Below are 22,815 nucleotides of genomic sequence, written 5' to 3' on the forward strand. Positions count from 1 at the left end.
ATGTGAAAGTCTAATTGCACAATATATTTATGATTCAAGTATATAACTCATTATTCATGTACTAATATAAATACAAAAATAAACACAGAACTCAAATCTATACATTGACTACAACGCACTAATTGTTGTGGGTGAAATGTTGATCAGTGATGGATTGGATGGTCTGCCTGTTGTTTTTTCAGTTAATCAGATAACCTGCTAAGCTATCATTTTTTCCACAAATTTGTTAACTTGATAATTATTAAGTAGAAGTCTATTTTTAGGTTTGTTCAACTTACTGTCCACCCTTGTGGGTTGTGGCCTCCAGAGAATGCCATGGAGCACCATTTGGATCAACAATTACTTGATTTTGGATCCTTGCAGTCAGGCTGGTTGGAGGCATAGATGTTTCCCAGGTGTATTGTCCTCCACTATAATCTGGTTTCTCAAGTAAATAATGTTTGCCAATCACCTCCTGCCCTGGAACGGATGACAGTTGAGCAGAAATGTTATATAAAACCCATGCAGAGCCATTGAAGGAATATGTATGCTTGCCTTCTCCAAAATAGCTGGCAACTAAGCCATGCCCCTGTGGGATTGAGAGAAGTGAAGGCAGGCTCCAATTCCCACTGTTCTCCAACACATAAAACCTATAGGAGGCTTCATAGTCTACTGCAATAATCTGTCCCACTGTGTTGCAGGATGTTGGGGGGCTGCCACCTATACCTTGTGTTCTTGAAATATAAGAGATTTTATCAAAATCAACTGGCCCACTGTGGGAGGTTGCTTGTAAAAGAACATCTGGAATTGTGCCTTGCTGCTCTTTTCTTTCAATTACTTTTCCTGCAATGACATATTAATTCTTCAATGCCATATTTATTCTTCAATGTTGTAGTGGCAATCTTTTAAAAATTTAAAACTACTCAAAATGAATAAAATTTAATTAAAATAAATTTCAATATTGAAAATCTATTGTATTTTAGAAAACAGATAATAGGGTCAGAGATATTCAGAATCAATAGAATGGAAATTGAGTCTATTTACTATATTGGTGTGGTTGTTTATAGATTTTTTTAAAAAATCAAACAAATATAATTAATTTAAAAACTATAAATTATATTATTATTTTTTAAAATTTAATTTAAAAGTATCAAAATTATTTTTATTCAACAAAATATGATCTTTTAAATTATTTATAACTCATTTAATTCAATTAATACATTAAAAAATATTAATTTATAAGAATAATTAATTAATTCATATGATACATATATATTAATTAAAAACTGAAACAAATTTCTTATTATGATAATATTTTTTTAATAATAATTTTAATAAAAAACATAAATATAAATAAATCACATATTCATTGTGAAAGTATTTATATTTTATAATTAAAATATATGTTCGAATCTAAAAAGATAAATTTGTACGTTCTGTTAAACAAAGAAGTAACACAACTCAGTCCAATTCACCCACTTTATGCTAAAACCAAAGGCTAAAAGAATTTTCTGAAGAAAACTCCACTTAACTCTGTCATATGCTTTGGCCATACCCAATTTGATGAACATAGATCTCTACTTTGAGGTCGCAATAGAGTGAATAACCCCAGAAATCACTATCACCCGATCTGAATTTGTTTACCAACCACAAAACCCCCTTGTTCCTCAGAGATCACAAGAGAAAGACAATTTTTGAGCCTCTCTGCAATCAGCTTAGTGATAATCTTATATACCACATTATAGAGAGCAATCGGGCGAAAAAACTCAAGTTTATCAGCACCATCCTTTTTTGGAATGAGAATCAAGAAAGTAGAATTCAAAGCTCGGAGCATCTGCTTACAACGAAGAGAATCCCAAACCACCTCCAATAAATCCAAATTAATAATATCCCACAACACTTGAAAAAATTCAACAGGAAAACCATCTAGGCCTGGAGCTTTACCTTTGTTCATTTCGAACACAACATCCTCTAACTCAGGTAATGAAATTGGACGAATGAGAGAGGCATTCATAGCATCGGTCACCAGAGAGGGAATACAAGAGAGAATCAAATGATCCTCGTCCACAACAGGTGGGGAATCTTCAGTAAAAAGATCAGAGTAGTAATGACGAGCCTCATGAGACATAGCTGACAAAGACGAAATATGAAGTCCTTTTGAGGTAACCAGAGAGGAAATATACCCCTTATTACGACGAGCTTGAACTGAATGGTGAAAAAAAGCATAATTCCTATCCCCTTCTTGAAGCTAATCAACCCGAGCCTTTTGTTTCCAAGAAATCTCCTCATGAAGCTCTCACTCCTCCACATTGCGCACAACTTGGGATTCCGCTTTTCCAAGAGCATCCGAGAAACCATTATCCCGTATCTGACGAGTAATCACAACAAGACGTTCCAAAGCACTCATCTTCTTGGACTTAAGATGACCAAAGCATGACATATTCCATCTCTTAAGAAGGCGATATTTGACATATTGAAGTTTCTTGACAAAGAAATACATAGCTGTGCCAAAAGTAGGGCCTCCCTATCTCCACCACTTAGCCACTAAGTCATGCAGTGAAGAGTCCCGAAGCCACATAAGCTGAAATTTAAAAGGAGGATTCTTTGGAGCAGCAAAAGAAGTAGCAGAAAATTTAATAGGCCAGTGATCAAAACCTTTCTAGTCTAGAATTTCGGAAATGGTAACCAAACTGTCGCCAACCCAAAAATAGGAGACAAGAAACTTATCCAACCATTCAAAAATTGCTTCCTCTCCACTTTGTCTATTATTCCAAGTAAAAATCACATTAGAGGGCTTAACATCCACTAAAGCAAGCACATCCACCTGAGCTCAAAAAAGATCAGAAGAAGGACCCAATCTAGGCAACCCTCGTTTCTTCTCCTCCAGACTCAACACAGAATTAAAATCCCCTCCCAAGATCCAAGGAAGATAAGGAGAGCAAGAGCAGACAAACCTAAGATGTGCCCAAAGCTGGATTTTACCTCGGATATTAGTTGGATCATAAACATTTGTAATAATAGTAGTCTCCCCAATGTCCAATGCGGAAGCAACCATGGAGATAGAAGAATGACTAGAAATCCACCAAAGGAGAGCAATCTTACGAGGATCACAAAAAAGAGCTAGACTTCCAGAATTACTGTGAGAGCCAATACATTAACAGTGACTGAAAAACCAGATACGAGAAGCACACTGAAGCATGACATCAACAAAAACCTTGGTCTCCTGAACACAAAAGATGTTCGAAGAATGAACAACAATCAAATCATGAATAGCCTTTTGACGGGAGGTGCTATTCAACCCCCTTACATTCCAGGAGAGAACAATCATGGAGGAGATGGGAAAAAGTGAGCATCAATAGTCTTAACAGACCCAGACTCCACCAATAAATCTCTAGTAAGTTTAATCTTTTCAAGATCCTTCTTTCTCCCAACTGTAGAAGAAGGAGCAAAAGAACCTTTCTTGAGAGGGCGTTGTTGCACGTCGAAACTGTGAGAAGAACCCTTACTCTTGTCACAAACTGCCTTAGCCAAATCTGCAAGAACCATGTCATCTTGCAAAGGCTCATCCATGGTCACATTTTGATCCTGAACAACATGTGGATCATGCACCACAACAATATCCTATGAAATGTGGGAGTCAGAATCTGAATCCTTATTCAAAATAACATCCACCAGAATTCCCTCCTCTAAGACCAATGAATTCAATACCTCGAACTGATTGAGGCCCTCATTAGTTTGCCTATCTCTGAAAGATCTTTTCTGCCCATGATTCCTTGCCTAAGATTTAACAGGAACAAATCCTTCCTTATCCTTACCCAAATCAGTATCACTCATTGGGGCTTTCCCAGTGTCCGCTTCAGCCTCCTTAGGTGGTGAAGAAGGAGAGGACTTATCAGAATGGGAATTTTTATTAACCTTTGGACATTGCCATTGAAGATGTCCGTATTCATGACAGACGCGACAACAGAAAGACAAGGACTCATTATCAAGCGACTGAACCCAAGACAGATTTCAAGAGAATCTAGCAAGGGGTTATTCAAGTCAATTTCCACACACATACGAGCATAAGAAATTACCTTACGATCAAGGGTTTGTTGAGCCACCACAATAGGCTTCCCAAGAAGAGCTGCAATCCACTGCAAAATATCATCCCTCCAAAACTCCAGTGGAAGTTGCGGCAGGCGAACCCAAATAGGAACCCTAGAAGGTAATTCCTCACCAGAATTAAAGCCCATATGCCAAGGTTTGATAAATAGCCCCACATGATTATAGAAATAGGGTCCTCCCTCAAATACCTGATTTCAATCAACAAGGTTGGAAAAAGAGAGCATAAAGTAGCTATTCGTAGCAAGCATAATATCCATCTCACCCTCAACTTGTCATGACCTTCTTATCCAGGCCTCCAATACCGACAGAGGAATACAAATGCCAAGAAATTTGCAAATGAGAGCATGACGACTCCAATATGAGACATCATCCATAATTGAATCTGGAGAAATAACCAAAACCAGACGATCTTGACATCTAGGGAAGCAACCATTGTCTTTCTTCATTCTTGAGCCCTCGCCCTCATAAAAAGACTCCGATTTTTGTGCATGCAAACCTGAAGAAGAGCCATGCAGACCCGAAGAGGACCCATTATGGGGCACCTCAGCACCAACTACCACCAGACTAGTGGATACCACCTACGTCGCCATAGACAAAACCCCCAATAACTCACACACAAAACTGCTCACTCTCCAAAATAACAACACCGAGGATCAAACCCCAACAGGGCGTCACTCTCGAATGCCTCCACTCGCACACAAAGACAACCACAGAAAAGGATTGCAGCTCAACGCCAACTCATGAGAAATAGATGTCGACACCCTCTTCGGAAGATAAATCGGGTGGGGAGGTGGTGTCCTCCTCAACAGGGCATTCTAAAAATTAACATGGACGGGTCTTCTCGGGGAAACCCTGGTCCTACTGGTATTGGTGGCATTGGTAGAGATAGCTTGGGGAGTGTTCAATTTCTCTTTTCTATTTATAAGGCTATCACACTAATAATTTGATGGAGGCTCTCGCCATTTTATTTGTTGTGGAGCATGCTTGTGCTCTTGGCTGGGGTAGGCTCATTTGTGAATCTGATTTTCAGGTGGTGGTGAATTTGCTGACTCGACAACATTCTTCGGATGTTAGTTGGCAGTTGAGTTTGGTTGTTAACCAGATTCTTCATTTGTGTGATTCTTTGGTTTCTGTTTCTTTCACGCATATCCCTAGGGAGTGGAATGGTGTTGCCGATTGTCTCGCCAAATGGGCTTCTAAGCACATGCATAATTGGTATATTGTGGATAAGGGCCAATTACCCCTTGATTTGTCTCATCAGTTAGATCACTTAGTGGATCTTGATAGGGTTGTTTGATGCCCTTGCTTTGTACTTGTTCTGCTTTGAATAAATTTTAATCCCTCCTTTATTTCAAATAATAACTTAAAAATGATCTTTACTTTAAGAATTGTATAATACTCCTTTTGAAATAAGCCTACTTTCTACAATAATGAGTTGTTTTGAAAAGAGTTTAAGGTATAAATAGATTTGAAATTGTAAAGAATTGTAATTTTATTAGTCACAATGATGATATATTATTTGATCTTTTTAAATATAATTAGATTATTCTTAACTTCTAAATAATTATGACAGTTTAATTTCCTTTTCTCTTATCAAAATTATCTATAAGCTAAATAATTTAATTTGTTAACAAAGAAAAATATTTTGAAAAGCTACAAAGAATAAGTCATACCATGTGAATAGAAGGAAAGAAAAATAGAACTTTCCACATATTTTGTTTTCATATTCAAGAAGTAAGAAATGAGAATTTAGATATCATTTTATTTCCATAGAAGAAGTAAGGAATGAATATTTAGATAAAATTTATGTGACTATATTTAAGAAGTATGGGAAAACTTAAATATAATTTTATGTCCTTGATAATTTAGTTAGACAATTTTTTACATTAGCATTAGATTTTTCACATGTATAATTTTAATATATATGATATTTAAATTATAAACAAGTAAAAATAAAAAATATATTTTTATAATCTTGATAAATTTTTGAAATAAAGTAATTTTTGTTATTCCTCTTATTTTAATTATAAAATTATTTTTCCTAAAATTTTATAACCTATATTTTAAAATATAAATTAATTCTTAATATAATATTTTTCTAATTAAATTTGACTGTATAATATATATAATATGAAGTAAATTTATTCAATTTAAATATTAATAAGGTTTATGTATTCCTTGTAAAATAACTAATAAATATAATTATTTCAAAAATTATATTTATTACTTATAACCTACACTTAAAATTAAAAACGTGTTTAATATAATCACAATCAAATTATAATTTCCAAATATGTTATATATAAAATATAAATAAAAATTATTTAATTTAAGTGCTCATAATTTTTTATGTACTATTTTTACTATAAGCAAAAATTGAAGTACTCTAATAATTCTTTGCTTGGTGAGTAAGAAAATGAATTTGTTTAGAGGAGTTCTTGAATGCACTATTGGTAATGTCAAGGATCCAAAAAACTCGTTAAAATTATTGTTTAGAGAGTAAGGAGATTGGAAGTGTTTGAGGGTTTCGTGTGCACCTCTTTCAAATGTTCTATTGATCAGACTATCAATAATGGGTCTATTGGTATGGGGGTTGGACATAAGTCCTCGGTGGAATTGACCAAAGGTTTGGAGTCTATTTTGAATGACCAACACATATCTTAAGATTCCTAACAATATTGCTAATAGATCCTCCTTGAAGCTAGGGAATTCTCTCATTAGTAGTTTCATGGATCTAGACCTAAAATGCATGTTGTTAGAAGATGGGGACTTAGATAAAGTGGAAATGTCTAGTCAAGTTGAGATATTTGGCTAAATGTTTTTTCTCTATCCCGATTTTGAATAATGAGGTCCATGTCAAGACATTTTTGGGGTAAAATAGGGCTCTACAAAAAATGGAAACCAAGTCTTGATCTTTGAGGAGAACTTTAATATTGTCCTTGTTTGGCTAAGGCTTCTAAATCTTCCATTAGAGCATTAAGAGGAGGAAGTGATGATTGGAATAACTAAATCCTTTGGCCAACTTAGTTTTTGTTGTAATCATCACATCCAAAAAAATTAGATTTATGCTAGATTATGCCATAAATGTAGTGACTTTGCTAGAAGTTGCATAATCAATAGGAGGAAATAAAAGGTCTTCAGAAAAAAAAAGGAAATATTGAGCTAAGTTTATTACATGATAAGGAAGTGTTGATTACCTTGTACTAGTTTGATATGGAAATGAAAAATAGAGAGGTGGAGCATATTGTTGAAAAGGAGGTCGGAATGATAGAATTTAAAGAAGTATAGTTAAGAATTAATTGGGTTGTCATATTTTAGAGTCCCAAGGTAGAGAGACTCAAGATGTGAGAGTTTTAGGTATAGTTTATAGGGAGTAGGTCAATGTCTAAGATGTTTAGTTTGGTCCTTCATAAATACAAAGTGATATCAACCCTTTTAGGAGGTTCAATTTTCATTATGCCTTCCATCTTTAGGTAAGGAGAAAAGAAAATTGGAGGATTTGAGCCCTAGAGTTGGAAAGCATAGATGGAACATTGTCCCTCATCATTTGTTCCATTTTGTGGAGGGAAGGTTGTCCCCTCCACCACGGAATGAAAAGCACGTGAGAGAACATTCATGTAGGAGAACATATATTGAATTCAAGAAACCTACTTATTTAAGGGTAGAAGTTAAAAAGATATCAAATAGGAAGGAAATTTGTTCCAAGGAGGTAGAGAATTTTGAAGCTAAAGGTGGACACGGTACTCTGGAGCTTTATGGCTTCAATCATCTTGCCAAGAATATTGAATAATTGCTAATTTTGGTTCTTTTAGGAACTATTTGGTATGCTTTCTCAACCTTTATTTTTAGTATTATGTTTTTATTCTTACCTTTGTCTTTATGTTGTTTGTCTATTATCTTTGTTGTTGGTCGTTAATCTTAATAATGGTAGATTTGTATAATGATCTTATTTAATATTTTTAATATTCGTTGTACTTCATTGTAAGACTTTTTCAAAAATTGCTTTTACTCTTAACAAAAAAGTGCACCTTACATAAGGATATAAGAATCAAGATAGATTACCCCACTCACTGATTCATAAGGATTTTTTAAGTAATTAAGATCAAGAATTGGAGTTTTTTCTAAAACTTAAATTGTGTTTAAGTATTTGGTTTTCTGACAGTCTGATATGGGAAAGTGAATAGTTGGCTTTCTGAATCACTCAATGAAGCTTCAAACGTAAGGGAAGAGAATACCAACATTTTTCATAAGGGCATGGAAAAGATAGAGACGAGGATCAAGAGGTTGAAGAATTAAAGAGAAAACCCAGTTGCAGTTCAGTGAAGAATTGAGAGTGAGAAAGAAAAATTTCATTGTTATACTCTATAACTTGTTTGTCATTCAATATAAATCAGGCAGACAAGCTATTGATCACCATCAATTGCTTTTGCTCCATCCTGAAGGTTTTTCAGGATAAATCTGACCCTCCACGAAATTGAAATGTTCATTTAAATGTTATAATGAACATTCAAACTCAATTCTAGACAATAATTGATGGTTTTCAATCCGAGAGAAAAATTGAAGAAATCAATACTTTCCTACTCTTATGGAAAAATGAGAAACATTGAATTTTGGTTAATCATAAAAAAAAAATGATTTGTTTTACACATATATTAATGTTCATAGATAATAACTTGCTTGTCCTGAAAATGGCCACTGACCTGTAACAGTACTTGCAGGGTTATGTTGAGCATCAAAATAGGACCAGGTAGGCCTGCCTCCTTGTCCATCTAGATTAGGAAGATAGTAATGTTGACCTTTTTTATTCAAAAAGCTATAATCATTAACATCATATAAGCTAGCATTGGCATCAACAACCATATATGTATTGTTGGCTTGACATCTGTACACTTGCATCCCTTTACCTTTCAATTCGATCAACACCCTGAACAATAAAAATATAAATTCATTAGCAAGGTTGGAAATATAAATACACTGATTCATTCTTATGAAAGATGGGTTCGTTTTAAAATTTTTTGCAGTTGATTCTTAATAACAAACATTGTAATGAAGAAATCATTGCATAAGATTTCGTTACAAATACAATCTATACTCTACAAAACATGCATATTTAAATCAAATAAAATAAAACTATTCTACGTTGAGATCTATTTGTGAGATCTATTTTGATCCATTTCTTTATTGGTTGTTGTTCCGTGTTCCCTATTGATTTCTTCTTGCTGTAGAAGACTTTGAAGTCTTTTCAAAATCCGTTTCCAATTCATAACTCCAATAAAAAACATTTACTTTAATAAAAATGTTTTTAAGCTCAAATTTTAATAGCATTTGAACTTAATAGCAAAAGTGAGTTATGCTTACTTATATCCAGCAGGGGTTGCCACAGAATCAGAAGTAACTGTCACAATTGCACCAAGAGCCCATACAAACCCAACTAACTGCAACATACTTAGAAAACCCATATTGCTGTCTGTCTATGCTTGCTAGTGATCTAACAAAGCTTTATGACTGTAAATTGAAGAATATGATTGTAAATTGGATTCTTCAGTCAAATGTTTTTGATACATAAAACAGTATAACAAGGGTGTTGATCTTATAACAAAATAGTTTGAAAGCAAACCAGTTCGACAAACCATTAACAACACATTAACAATACAATTCAGAATCTTAAACGATGTTGATTTGAAACAAAAAAAAATCTTAAATGATGTTAATTTGAAATACAGTCTTAGAAATATATAACCAACAGAAATACATAGACCAAAAACTATCTTACAAAAAATACCAGCCATGAATCAGTCAAATGTTATACTGAAGATCTTCAACAAAGTGTATTTTTATTTTTAGATGTGTCCAGATAGCTATAACCAGTAAAGCCTTTACTTTATATGAAAATAATTGATGAACATGATCTTTTTTCATTAATTTTATCCTACGTCTCTTACTTTGCTTCCACTTGGAATGCAGTGACTAAGCGTAAGTCATTTTCAATTTTCAAAGTCAAATTTGGATTAAAAATTAGGTTTAATCAAGTCCTTGGAAGCAGATTAGCTCTGCAAAATGCGTGGGGTTGACTGTTATAGACGTAAACAGAAAAAAGCAAATTGTCTACAAGATTATGGAGATAATAATTTTTTAAATAATGTACATACAAATCCAGCTTGTGCCGGCTTAGATTTACATGGGTTTGGCTTCTACTGTTTCGGATCATACTACATCAACAAAGTAGAAAATTATAAGGTCACTGTTTTCTATATCGACTGGTAAAACGACATCAGGGTATATTTCTTTTCAATATTCAATTGTATAATTTTTTAAATTTCAATTTTGAGGAGTATGTGAATTCTAATATGAACATGTATGGGAATTGTATAATTATATTTTATCTCTAATTGAGGAGTATGTGAATTTCAATATGAACATGTACAGAAATTATACGATTATATTTTGTCTATTTTGAGGAGTATGTGAATTCCAATATGAATACTGAAATTGTATGATTATATTTTGTTTCTATTTTGAGTAGTATGTGAATCCCAACATGAACACTCACAAACAAACATGTAAAGTAAAATAATAAAAAAATAAAAGGATATCAAGGTCTATATAAAGTAGTGGACCCCTCTAGATCTCGTTGCATTTGTTCATCCTTCAACATACATATTCTATGAGAACTTGTAAAATAAAGAAAAGATGTGCAATTCATATAGTTTATCACACAAGTAAAGATAAATGTAATTACAAGATTTTTTTACCAAAGATCGTGACAAAAAAGGAAAGTAGGGTTAAAAATTGTTTGTATGAAAAGTGGTGATGGTAATGTTCAACCTAGTTTGGTAGCTATAAGATGACATGACATGTTAGGTGGTATCTTGTCATGTGATAATGATCCCTCTAGAAACAATGTCAAATATATATACATGTACTTGTAACTATCTACAAGCTCAACCTAAGTGTTATAGCAATAGGATATGCCCCCATTCAAATGGTTGCATCTATGAGAAGAAAGGAATTAGAGAAGAGGTCCAAATATAATGTATGTAATGCAAATGTAAGATAAGCATATAAGCGTGTAAATTAAATTTTGAATACATCAATTCCATGAATGCATTGGGTAACACATTGAATGATAGTAATGATAACAACATGGGCTAGAGATATGTGTGAAGGAGTATCCTAAAATTTCCTCCAACATAAAAAATGAAATGGCTATGTAACCATCAATATCTAGAAACACCCATGTAAGTACATAAGATACTAGAGCAGGCACATGACCCCCTTTGTGGCATTATAGATAACAAGCACACAATGTTTGAGGTAAGATAATAAATCCCTAGTGGTAAAATACATTGAGATATTGCAGGGAAGGTTATGGTGTGTCCAATGTGACTCTTAGTACATGGTAGGCATGTAAGAACATAATAAGATAGTGAAGGCATAATGCATAATGCCCCCTAATGTGATAACATTGATCACTTAGAACATTATTAGGTATGCAATCACAATGATATAAGATACATGAAATGTGAGAGTGCATGTTAAAGTCATTGTACCCTACATGGACAAGTTAAGGTGACGAGGTACAATGTAAAGGATTACCCATCATGGATACACAAAAAATCACTTAGAGCACATCTTACATGGAATATAGGAGGCTCATTAATCCCCTTAGTGCCACATATGGTATGGTGAGCCATACCAGTACTAATCAACATTCTCTTCCTCGAATTATAGGGGAGAACCATTCTACTGTAATGGAACATACGGTATGTTTTTGTGAATCACCATATAGTTCACAATATTGATAAAGTGAATATTATATCAAAACTAACCATTGTTTCATTCAAAGGGAAGGCTCTTGACTATTAAGAATAACTTGTATAAATGTTTATTGTTGATTGAGACTAGTGCTAGACATTCCATAGGGGCATAATAATAGCTGCATTGGCCTCAAAAAATCCTATAGGGACCAACAACATGGGATAAGAAAAAGCACCCCTAGCAAGTCAAGTTCTACCAGTTCAAATGAAGGTGGAAAATCTAATTATTGAAGGGGACTCTTTAAATACCATATCAACTCTAAAAAAAGTGGAAGTGTCCAATTGAAAAATAAAATATTATATGCAGGAAGTATGTGAGTTTTTGCCACTCTTCTCAAAATATCAGATTCTACATTGCTATAAGAAAGAAAACAATTTGGTAGATAGTTTGATGAATAAGGGTTATCTTTTACAATTTGAATAACAACATTATCACAAGGATGACATTATGTCCAATCCAATGTTGGAATTGATTATAAATCAAGAATCATATCAATAATATTCCTTACTAATAATTTTTTGTGTGTGAAGGAAGGCCACTAGTTTGGTCAAAATTAAAGGCAGTGAGGGTAAAATACATGAGTCTTCATAAATGTCAATGATCTCATTAGGGTTATTGCTAGTACTCCCCTCATTGGTTTTGATTATGGAGGTAGTTTGACCAACACTACTAGAAGGACACTCAGTATTCAGGGTCATCAAATTTTAAGGTTTAGACCCTAAGCCTTGAGACATAGAGGGTTTGGGATCCCAAAAGGTTTTTATCCATGCTTCGCCACTTACATGCTTATCTTGGGGAATCGAATGGTCCATTCTTGGCATGATCTATGTTTGTCCAATTTTGAATGTTTTTTTGAATTTTTCTTCAAAGGTAGGCTCACCAGGTTCTCTAAATGTTTCTTTAAGATCAAAGTCACTAGAGGAATTTTTAGAGCCCCATTCCCATTCATTATAATCTATGGTATTACCATGGACATCATTAACTGTAGAACAAGATGAGCTTATCTGAAATCTTGCTTGAGGTTTGGTACTAGGACCACACAATCTTAAAGGTGTGTATTAAAATCTTTTGGTCCATAGCTTCATGGGTACTAATTCAAGTTGAAGAGGTTCTACAATTCCTTGTTTTTGTAATCCAAGAGGACCTTTGTACCATCATATCCCACTTTTTGTACGAATTTGAAGCCTTTTCTATAGTTTTCAATAGGTATTTTGATGTTCTCTTGATCTTATTGTTCCTCTGGATCTTTATACGACATCTTGAAAAGCTCTTCTTCTTCCATTTCACCCCATCTGGTAAAAGTGGTAGGATCCCATTTAATGGTTACTTTCAACACTTGTTGTGATGACACTGTGGTTTGCCTTAAGTCTTAGGAGAATCCATAAGTTGTCTGAGATACATGGACTATTGCAAGCTATATTACCTCATTCTTTTGTCCTTGATCTTAGCCTTGATCTCAAGTTGTTTAGAAGTGCAAGATTTTAATGATGTAAGGTCAACATAGGATGAAGATGAACTAGCTTCTCGATTGATAGGCATGGTAGCTTTAGGTTTAGAATGAATGTTATTGAAATAGAGATATGGGTTTGGATCACTGGGAATGGTAAGTTCTATTCCATTGTGCGGGACTTTGATGCATTGATGGTATGTAGTAGGAACTGCTTGCATAGCATGGATCCAATGATGAACCAAAAGAATGTTTTAAGTGAGATCAAATTCTAACACTTGGCAAACTACATATTTTACTACTACTCCAACTCTAATTGACAAGGTAATTGTTCATCTAGATCAATGATTTTCATCATCATAGGCTTTGATTGTTATCATCATTTTCAAGTCTACAGTCCCTTTAGAGAATCCCAATTCGATAACTAGTTTCAAAGTGCAAATATTTAAACCCACTCCTCCATCTAGATTAGGACTCACTCTATTTGATGTTTATTGATAAAAGCTTCGATTTGGAGAGGACTATTGTGTGGTTATTAGGGAGATGTATCATCTTGCTTAGTGAATCTAAGGTGATGAGGTGAAGATAGGTGTCCCACCGTGCCTTAAAACTGATCAACATGTAGGTTGGTAGGTACAAAAATTTCTTGCAATACTTTATCTAGGATGGCCTTATGCAAAAGGGATATGTGTAAAGGCTCAAGAGCTAATATATGGGAAGGTGTTTGTCTAAGTTGATCAAAAAGGTCATATTGGTTGGATGAGGAAGTAGGTTTGGACATGGTACCTTGTAAGGTTACTTTACCCCGATGGGTTGTTTTTGATATTAGGAATTAAAAAAAACAAGGGTGCTAGCCCTTTACACTAACGACCCATAGGAAACATTAATAGTAACAACACTTTAGTAGTAATCTAATATAAACATACTTATAGTAACTAAAAATATTAAACAGTCTTAGCAATAGATAAAAAATCTTAAACAGTCTTAGCAACAAATATAAAAAATGAACCAAAGACTGAGGACTAGAAGGACACCACAAAAATATCATAAAAAATTAGCATAAACAGACTACTTGAGCACATTTCTCCAATCTTTAGTATGGAATTTAAATAGTTCCTTGTAGTTACCTTCACTAGCTGCAACTTTTGCATGAGGCACATTGAGGTAGTCGAGATATGCATCACACACAAGTTGAACCTAGAGACACTCACAATCTTTTTCTCTAGCTCTGTCACCTTCTTTTTCAGTGCATCCAAGTCATCAACCATAGCCTTACACATGACATAATTACTCACACTATCTCATTTTTTTCCCACCTCCTCTAACATCGCATCCTAAGTAAGGTCCAAGGGTTCTTTCTTGTCACTCTAGTCAAAACCCTCATTGGAAGATTTAGATGAGCTTCCAGTTTTCCATGTGCCATCTTCAGTATCCTTAATATCCTCTACTTATTCATTCTCAGTAGATTCCTCTTCCTCAGAATCTTCCTCATACCCCACCAAATTTTTCTCAGTAGCAATAACCATCAAGCACCCAACCAATCTGTTGGAGTGCCTATGATTAACACTAACACTTTTGCTGGCATCTTCCCCAACCTCCATTTCGACCTCACTGTCAACCTCAATTCTTTGTTTTTTGGTAGTGGGAGAGGGTTCTTTTGCCTTCCTCATCTTCTCAACCCCAAAGGAGGTGGATTTCTGCTTAAGTACCATAGAGGTAAGATTAGTATTTTCATGGGAGCCAAGTCGAGAGGGAATTTTGGTAGAGGGAAAATTTAGATGTTTCTTTTTACCACCCCCAAGGAATCAAGAATAGTAGTTGTAGGGGATGAAACAAAGCTTGGTGCTTCATGTTACATAGTTAACTCATGTTCCCTTAGGATCACCTATCCCTTTGTTACCATGATATTTATAATATTCATTGTCATTCCAACGCGAAGGTTGGATCCTTAGTTCAAAAGGTCTAGATTATGGTAAGGTAATGAGCTTATTAGCAACAAGGTTTTGCAATTCTGACTCAATTGGTTTTCCCAAAGGTGTAAACTTTCTACGTGACATAGGCTTTGTTGTGCTTTGGGTATTAACTTGATTGATTCAATAGCTAGCTTTGTGAAAGCTTACCAAAGGCTAGATCATCCTGATCATGTTGGCATCTTCAACCCCATCATTAACAATGTTTTTGTTCTTGTTCTTGTTCCAAAAGTAGGGGTTTTCCTTTGAATTAGGGTCATCCTTGTTATCTTTGAAAATATTGATGATGCCTTTCTCAAGGAGGATCTTTTCAATAGGTAGACCCTTTTAAAAAACTTCTTGAAATGTGGCCAAACATAACTTATGAAGCTCAAGTCCAATTTCACGTTTCAAGTTTTGCATGAATTTCTCAACCAATTATTTTTTGTGGAACACGATAAGGGCAATGACTAGCCAAACTTATTCATATCTATAAAACGGATCCAAATGATTCTCCATAACGTTGCTTGGTGGTACATAAAGTTGTCATGAAGACCTCATACTCAATAATATAGGAGAAATGTGTAATGAATTTATGAGCTAACTCACCCCAAGAGCTAATCTCAGGAGGCACACAAAAAGAAAGGGATATAGGTTGGGAATAGGGGCTTGCCTTAGGTCAAACCCTGATTTTGGAATCGAACCTAAAATTGAGATAAATTTAATTGAAATAACTAAAAGGAAAGGTTCTCTTTTTGAGGGAGATGTTGAATTATGACTGAAAATTGAATGATTATACCTCCTTGTGAAGTTTTGCTTGCCTCCACATGGAATTAGGGTTTTATGAAATAGGATGTAGATCTCCACTTCAATGATTGAATCTTGAATTTATTGCTGCTCCAAAGCTTGAAGGAAGACTGAAAATACTCAATTTCTCTTGAATGCTTGAATTCTTGATTGCTTGATGTTTTATGTGTGCTCTTTCTAATTGATGGATCTTCAAATGAGAGGGGAAATCCTCTATATATACTTTCACGTTGAGAAAACTGATTAATTTTCCAACATGAGCCAACACGAAGAGGGAAATCCCGCTCAAATTTGAAATGCTAAGATGGGTTTAAAAAGGGCTCAATTTAGAGAGGACCATGACGCCACACCTTGGCCTTGGTGAGGACTAAGGTGCCACGCCTTGGTCCTACCCTATTTTGGGCCAGGATCAAGGTTCCCAGGGGGGTGCCAATCAAGGTTTTTGATGTCTATGATGTGCATGAGCATAATCAGATCTTCAATCAGGCCAAGGGGTGCAAACACTAAGGTGAAGACCCAAATGTAGTCAAAATGGCAAGGGGTGCAATTTTAGGATGCTATATTTATCCCCCACTTTAGTGGGAGTATGAGGTCAATCATACTCTCGGTAAAGTACAAAGGGTTCACATTGAAAGATTTTCATCAAGTCATCAAGGAGGCAAGATACACCAAGCCCCCAATGGACTTTAGGATCTCACAACTTCAACAACAAGGTAAAAGGGAAGATAATGAGAGAGAGAAAGAGAGAACCATTACTACAACTAGTAAGGTTCTGTTACTATGAGTCATGAAAATAAAAATTATAAAAATTACAAAGAAAAAGCTAAGTAACTTTAAGTATCAAGATATGCAAGAGAGAGAATCATTGAGCGAAGTGTATGCCCCCATGTTAAAGCAATTAAGCATGCCTTGTCAGGAGCAATGACTTTAAGGTAGGATACACACAAAAAGACAAGCACATAATCACAATAATAAGCCCCCAAGAGAGGACAACTCAAAGGATAATGAACACAAAACATAAAGCACGGGGTGGATTCTCTTAACTTTAGGGTCAGTATGTTTTTTTATGATAACTCATGTATATCATATATATATATATATAAGCGAGAGAGAGAGAGAGAGAGAGAGAGAGAGAGAGAGAGAGAGAGAGAGAGAGAGAGAGAGAGAGAGAGAGAGAGAGAGAGAGAGAGAGAGAGAGAGAGAGAGAGAGAGAGAGAGAGAGAGAATTTTCCTCATCCCCCAAAGATAGGAAATCACCATGGAAGAAGGGAACGCATGTGCATTTTGAGTCAAAATGGAAGAGACCAAAAGAGATCTCAATGCTTTGGATCATCCTCAAGTATACAACACTAGGGAAAACAAATAGAAGAATAAAGAGATAAATAGAAGAATGATCACAAACAAGTAAGAAAGAGATAGAGAGAATCTACAGTGCTAATGAAGCTAATCAAGCACGTCATCCACCTTCTGGTCTTGCTCATCATTATTTTGAGAAGGTGGACAAAATGCAAGAGGATCTACATCAAGCATGATAGACCGAGATATCACAAGTTCCAAATAAGGACCATGCTCTAATGATGGATCACTTTGTTCGTTACTAGGAGATAAGATTAATGCTTTTGAAAATTTCTCAAATAAATAATTGTCAACATCAACATATTCGTATTCATCATCATAAATATCAGGATCAACATTTTCATCATTAACAACATTCTCACCTATTTCTTCATTAAGATTAATAAAAATGGGAGCTCTAATAGGAATAGAACTTGAATCATCATTTGTCTTAAGCATTAGGTTGAACATCCTCATTAGGAGAAAATGGAATCATGTCAACAGTTGGTGTTTTAGGAGAAGAAGTGATTTGGGAAGCAAATTCATGAGCTCTAGCATGACGTCTCCATCGGTGTTCTCTCACACAATGGTTTAATTTAGTTTTAGCTAAAGGTTGTGAAGGTTTAGGTTCATTAGGTATAGGCTTGTTTTCTTCTTTTAAGGAAGGATGCATAGGGGGAGGTCTTTTAGGTTGAACAATAGGAGAGGTCAATTTCTTCCCTTTGTAAGATGTAGGAGGTAGAACCCCACCATATAAAGGAGGAATGGGAGGTGTAGGAAGGAGACCAGGTTTGTCACAAGGAGGAGGAATAGATCTACCCCTAGGAGGAATAGCTTAACACTTGATAGGAGGAGCATTTCTATCCTTGGGAGGAAGAGTGGACTCATCCATAGGAGAAGGAATGGATTCCTCTTTGGAAAGAAGATTATTTCTTTCCTTAGGAAGAAGAATAATCTTATCCTCAAGAAGAGGTATATGATCATCAAGAGGAAGGATAAGTGTTTGATTTCTAGGTTTACTCGATCACAAAATCATCACATTTTTCCATTTTTGATATGATTTAGTGAGAGCATCACTTGTAGGTTGAAGAGATTGGAATTGTTCGGACCAAAAATAATCAAGACAGACATCTCTTTGCCTCATCGTAGGTTGATATATGCTATGATTAACAGTTATAATTTCATCATTATGAGGAAATTTTAAATGCTTATGAACAGTAGAAGTGATCACTTTCATTGAATATATTCAAGGATGTCCCAACTTCACATGAAATTGATTGGATGTAGGAATGATAGAAAAGACAACATCTAAGCATATAGTGCCAACATCAATAGGAAGTGTGATAGAACTAATAGTAGGTAAAGAGAAGCCATTAAAAACTCTAACTACCACATCAATTTTATCATATATCACTTTATGTAATAGCAGAGTATAAAAGAATTCTTCAGTTATCACATTAACCATGCATGCTAGATCAAATAAGCACTCCTCGAGAAGGTATGTCTTTGATTTTGACAGTTATGTATAATGGGCCATTAGGTACTTTAATAGTCTCACTAGGATCAAATATAATTCTCAATTCCTTAGGAGGTTCTTTTTGATCTATAAGGTTCACCACATTATTAGACTCAAGGCCAACATCATTGGGAGAGAAGGAAAGATGATTGGTCTCAATCACATTAGTTGAATGGGAAGGTAAAGGATCAGTGAAAATTTGAAGGTTTTGATTAGGAGGAGTTGTTGATTTGTTTCCTTTATCATTCACACTAGCCACATATATGATATTGTTATCAATAAGGTATTGAATCTTACTCCTTAAGGAATAATATTTTTTAGTGTCATGACCGGGTTGATGATGGTATTGGCAAAAGGATTTGACATCATAAGAAGCTAGCAAAGGCTTGGTTTTATCAATTGGTTGTATAGGGGGAAGTTTAAACACATTCCTTTGTAACAATTGAGACATAATACTATACAAAGATTCATTAAAATGAGTGAATTATTTTCTAAAGTATTTGGACAAAGGAGGCACACCTGTTGTTGCAGCTACTACTTGAGTGTTGTTGTTGTCATTGAATTTGATGAATCCCTTGTTCAGTTTGAACTTCACAAAAGGTTGTTGAGAACTTTCACTTTTATCATTCGGTTCTATTGAAGAGGATGATTGTTCCAATTGACTCACGGTAAGATGATAGTTGTGAAGTACTGTGCACAACTTTGTAAAGCAAGTAAACACAAAAAGAGAAGTTTATCCCTAATGTATTTTTGCAAATTAGAAATAAAAATTCTTTGAATATCTTGGTCAGGCACATGAAAATAAATTTGAGAATACAAATGCTTATATCTTCCAATAAATTTTGTCACTTTTTCTTTCACACCTTGCTTACAATGCATCAAATCAGTAAAAGTAATTTTAGGTCAAATGTTATTGTGAAATTGTTGAATAAAATAATTAGCCAATTATTGAAAAGAAGTAATAGAATAAGGAGGAAAATAACAATACCACTGCAAATCTTTATCCCTTAATGTTCTAGTAAACAATTTAGCCAATAATCTTTGGTCATGAGCAAAGTCACTCCACAAAGTTTGAAATGTTTTAACATGAGTCAAGGGATCACCTTTTCCATTATAAAGCTCCAATTGAGGGACTTCCATATGTTTGGGAGGGACAAATAGAATAATGTCATTGGATAATGGGTTCACTCCATCAGATGTGGGCACATTATACTTAGATTGATTTAGAGAAGCTATTTGTTGTTGTAAGGAAGACACTGTTTGAGCTAGATTATTGGTAGCTTTAGTAGAAGGATTGAAATTGGACATGTTGGATTCAGAAGAAGGGGTAACATTGTTGAATGAAGGAAGGGGTTGAGAATAAGGAGGGATATTATTATCGAAAGGTAGGGGTTGAGAATAAAGAGGTGGAACATTATGATAGGTAGGTATGAGAGAGGATTGGGTAACAAATGGAAGATTAATGGTAGGAGGAATTAAAGAAGAGGAGTTTATCCCTTGACTAACATTTGTAGGTATATGAGAAGATTGGGTAACAAATAGAAGACTCATGGTAGGAGGAATGAAAGAAGAGGAATTTCCCCTTTGACTAACATCTGTAGGTATGACATTTTGTGTAGAGGTAGCCATGATGTTTGATGTAAATGTGGGAACACCATGTTCACATATTGGCATAGTTGATAGAGATGATGATGTATCGGTAAAGGACTATTGGTAATGATATAATTATGATATGATAAGTTATTTGTGTTGTCATTGATGGAAACCATGTTTTTTTATGTTTGGTATATCATCTAAGTTATCTAAGAATAACTGGTAATGGAATGTTTGCTAAGTTGACAGTGAACCAGTAAGTAGGAATAGTGAAGGAGATGGTTGCAGTAGAGATCCATATTGATTTATGTGTTGCAGTTTGGAATGTATGCTTGTGACATTATAATGAGTCTATGACTGGGACCACATCATGTTTGGAGAATTGGAAGTCATGTTTGTAATTGACTATTGTTTATTTAGTGAAGGGTTTGAGAACTGGTAACAAGATCTTTGACTGGTGATGTTTTATGGTTTAGCGGTGAATCTTATCATGTTCATTACTTAGTGATGTCGTGTCAGAAACCGTGTGTGATGATAAGATTGCATTTAAGCACGTACAAGGATCAAATTTAGTGGGAAACAACAAAGTGCTTAGTAGAATGTGATAAGGGTTTGATAGCTTATTAGATCGATGTGCGGTGATGTGTTATGATTATTCAACAACTGTGATTGCCTTGAAATTTATTGTAATGATCTAAATGATTAATTGTAATGATTTGTAATGATCTGATATGATCTATGATCTAAATTCAATGTATTTTGAATTTGGTTAGGGTTTTGTAACTGACCTAATTGTAAAGTGTATTTAGGTTGAGTTTGAGAAGAGGTTTAATGTGTCGGTGATCAGAGAAGAAGAATCTGTTGAACCAAATTGAGATGTCTACATGTGTGAAGCGGATTGGAGATGAAATGGATCTATATTAGTAAGCGAAGAGTGCATTGATCAGATCATTTATCTATTGTTTCCTAACAGTTGCAACAGTATTAAAATCCCTTAACCATGTAGGTCCTAACATGCCTGATCTTGTAAATCCCTTCACCAGGAAGCTCATTAATTTGGGTTTAAATCCTTTAGCAAGGTTACTCCTAATAGGGTAGAGCTCCTAATAGAGATGAGGTTAAAATCCCTTCACCAGGAGACTCCTCACAATGTCTTCTCTTAATCGGGCATTATTGTAAAGCTCCTAACTGGGCTAGGCCTTTAACATGGCACATTCCATAAGAGAGCAAATATTTTGTGGGTACCAATTTCCATCGTGGTTTTTCCCATTTGGGTTTCCACGTGAAAAATCTTTGTGTTCATGTTGTGGATGGATTGTTGAGTTATTCAATTGATGTCTTTACTATATTTTCTTAATGATGAACATTTGAGTAGCTACCGGTAATATTTTGGTAAATCGGATTTGAAGTCCGTTTGATCAGCTACTGGTATTGGTTATACATAACACACAAATCATCACCAGTTCATAGAAAATCACCAAAAAATCGCACAATGATCAATGAAGATCACCAAAACAAATAGGTCATGACTAGGAAACACCAACAAGCATGTTAGAATCAACCGAAATAGTTGAACCAACACCTCTTTTCAAATCTTCATCAGTCAATGTCTCAAAGCTCAAGAACACAACCAATCAACAACTGTCATGAGGAAAGATAACATGCAGGGAACCTGTATACGGTGAAAATGGATAAAAACAATGTTGAAAGACTAAATGAATTCAACCACAAAACCCTAGCCTAACAACAACAAAGATCCACCATAACATATGAAGATTACCTAAGACAATGCAAATCAAATGAAATCACAAAGATTATACCATCACATGTCCAATAGGGTTTGAATCTCCATTATTCCTATCTCCATTGATCTTGCTTGATATATTTGCTCTCATATTTTATGTGCACAAGAGCTCAACAAAGAACAGAAATATGGTTGCAAGTAGGATCACACATGAAAGTTCAAAAGCGTAGTGTAGTCGATTGATCGGGTAGTTAGAATGCATAGGGTTGATAATGAAAGAAGCATCTCCTTATATAGAAGACACTATAAGAAATTGAGGGATACAATTGAGAGGTGTAAAAGATAAATGGTCAGCTATGATTAGAGGGTAGGTAAAGAAAATAAGAAAATAATGAAAGGGTAGGTAGTGTAGGAATTAAGAGATGAATGACATGTGTCATGGGTGGACAAGGTTAATGAATTAATTAAATAAATAAAGATTTAATTAATTAATAGAAGAAGTGGGATCAATTAAATAAAT

At 34.7% G+C, this 22,815-nt stretch overlaps 1 protein-coding gene across 1 annotated transcript; it reads right to left on the reverse strand.

Annotated features, from left to right (window-relative positions):
* Window positions 1-274: 274 nt before the first annotated feature.
* Window positions 275-14,619, reverse strand: LOC131029269 (uncharacterized). Its single transcript, XM_057959691.1, has 4 exons — window positions 14,563-14,619; window positions 9,445-9,521; window positions 8,787-9,010; window positions 275-822 (listed from the first exon to the last, which is right to left on the reverse strand). The coding sequence occupies exons 1-4, from the start codon at window positions 14,617-14,619 to the stop codon at window positions 275-277; spliced, it is 906 nt and encodes a 301-aa protein (XP_057815674.1).
* Between the last annotated feature and the right edge of the window lie 8,196 nt (window positions 14,620-22,815).

This window comes from Cryptomeria japonica, chromosome 10, assembly GCF_030272615.1.
Source record: "Cryptomeria japonica chromosome 10, Sugi_1.0, whole genome shotgun sequence".
NCBI lineage: Eukaryota > Viridiplantae > Streptophyta > Pinopsida > Cupressales > Cupressaceae > Cryptomeria > Cryptomeria japonica.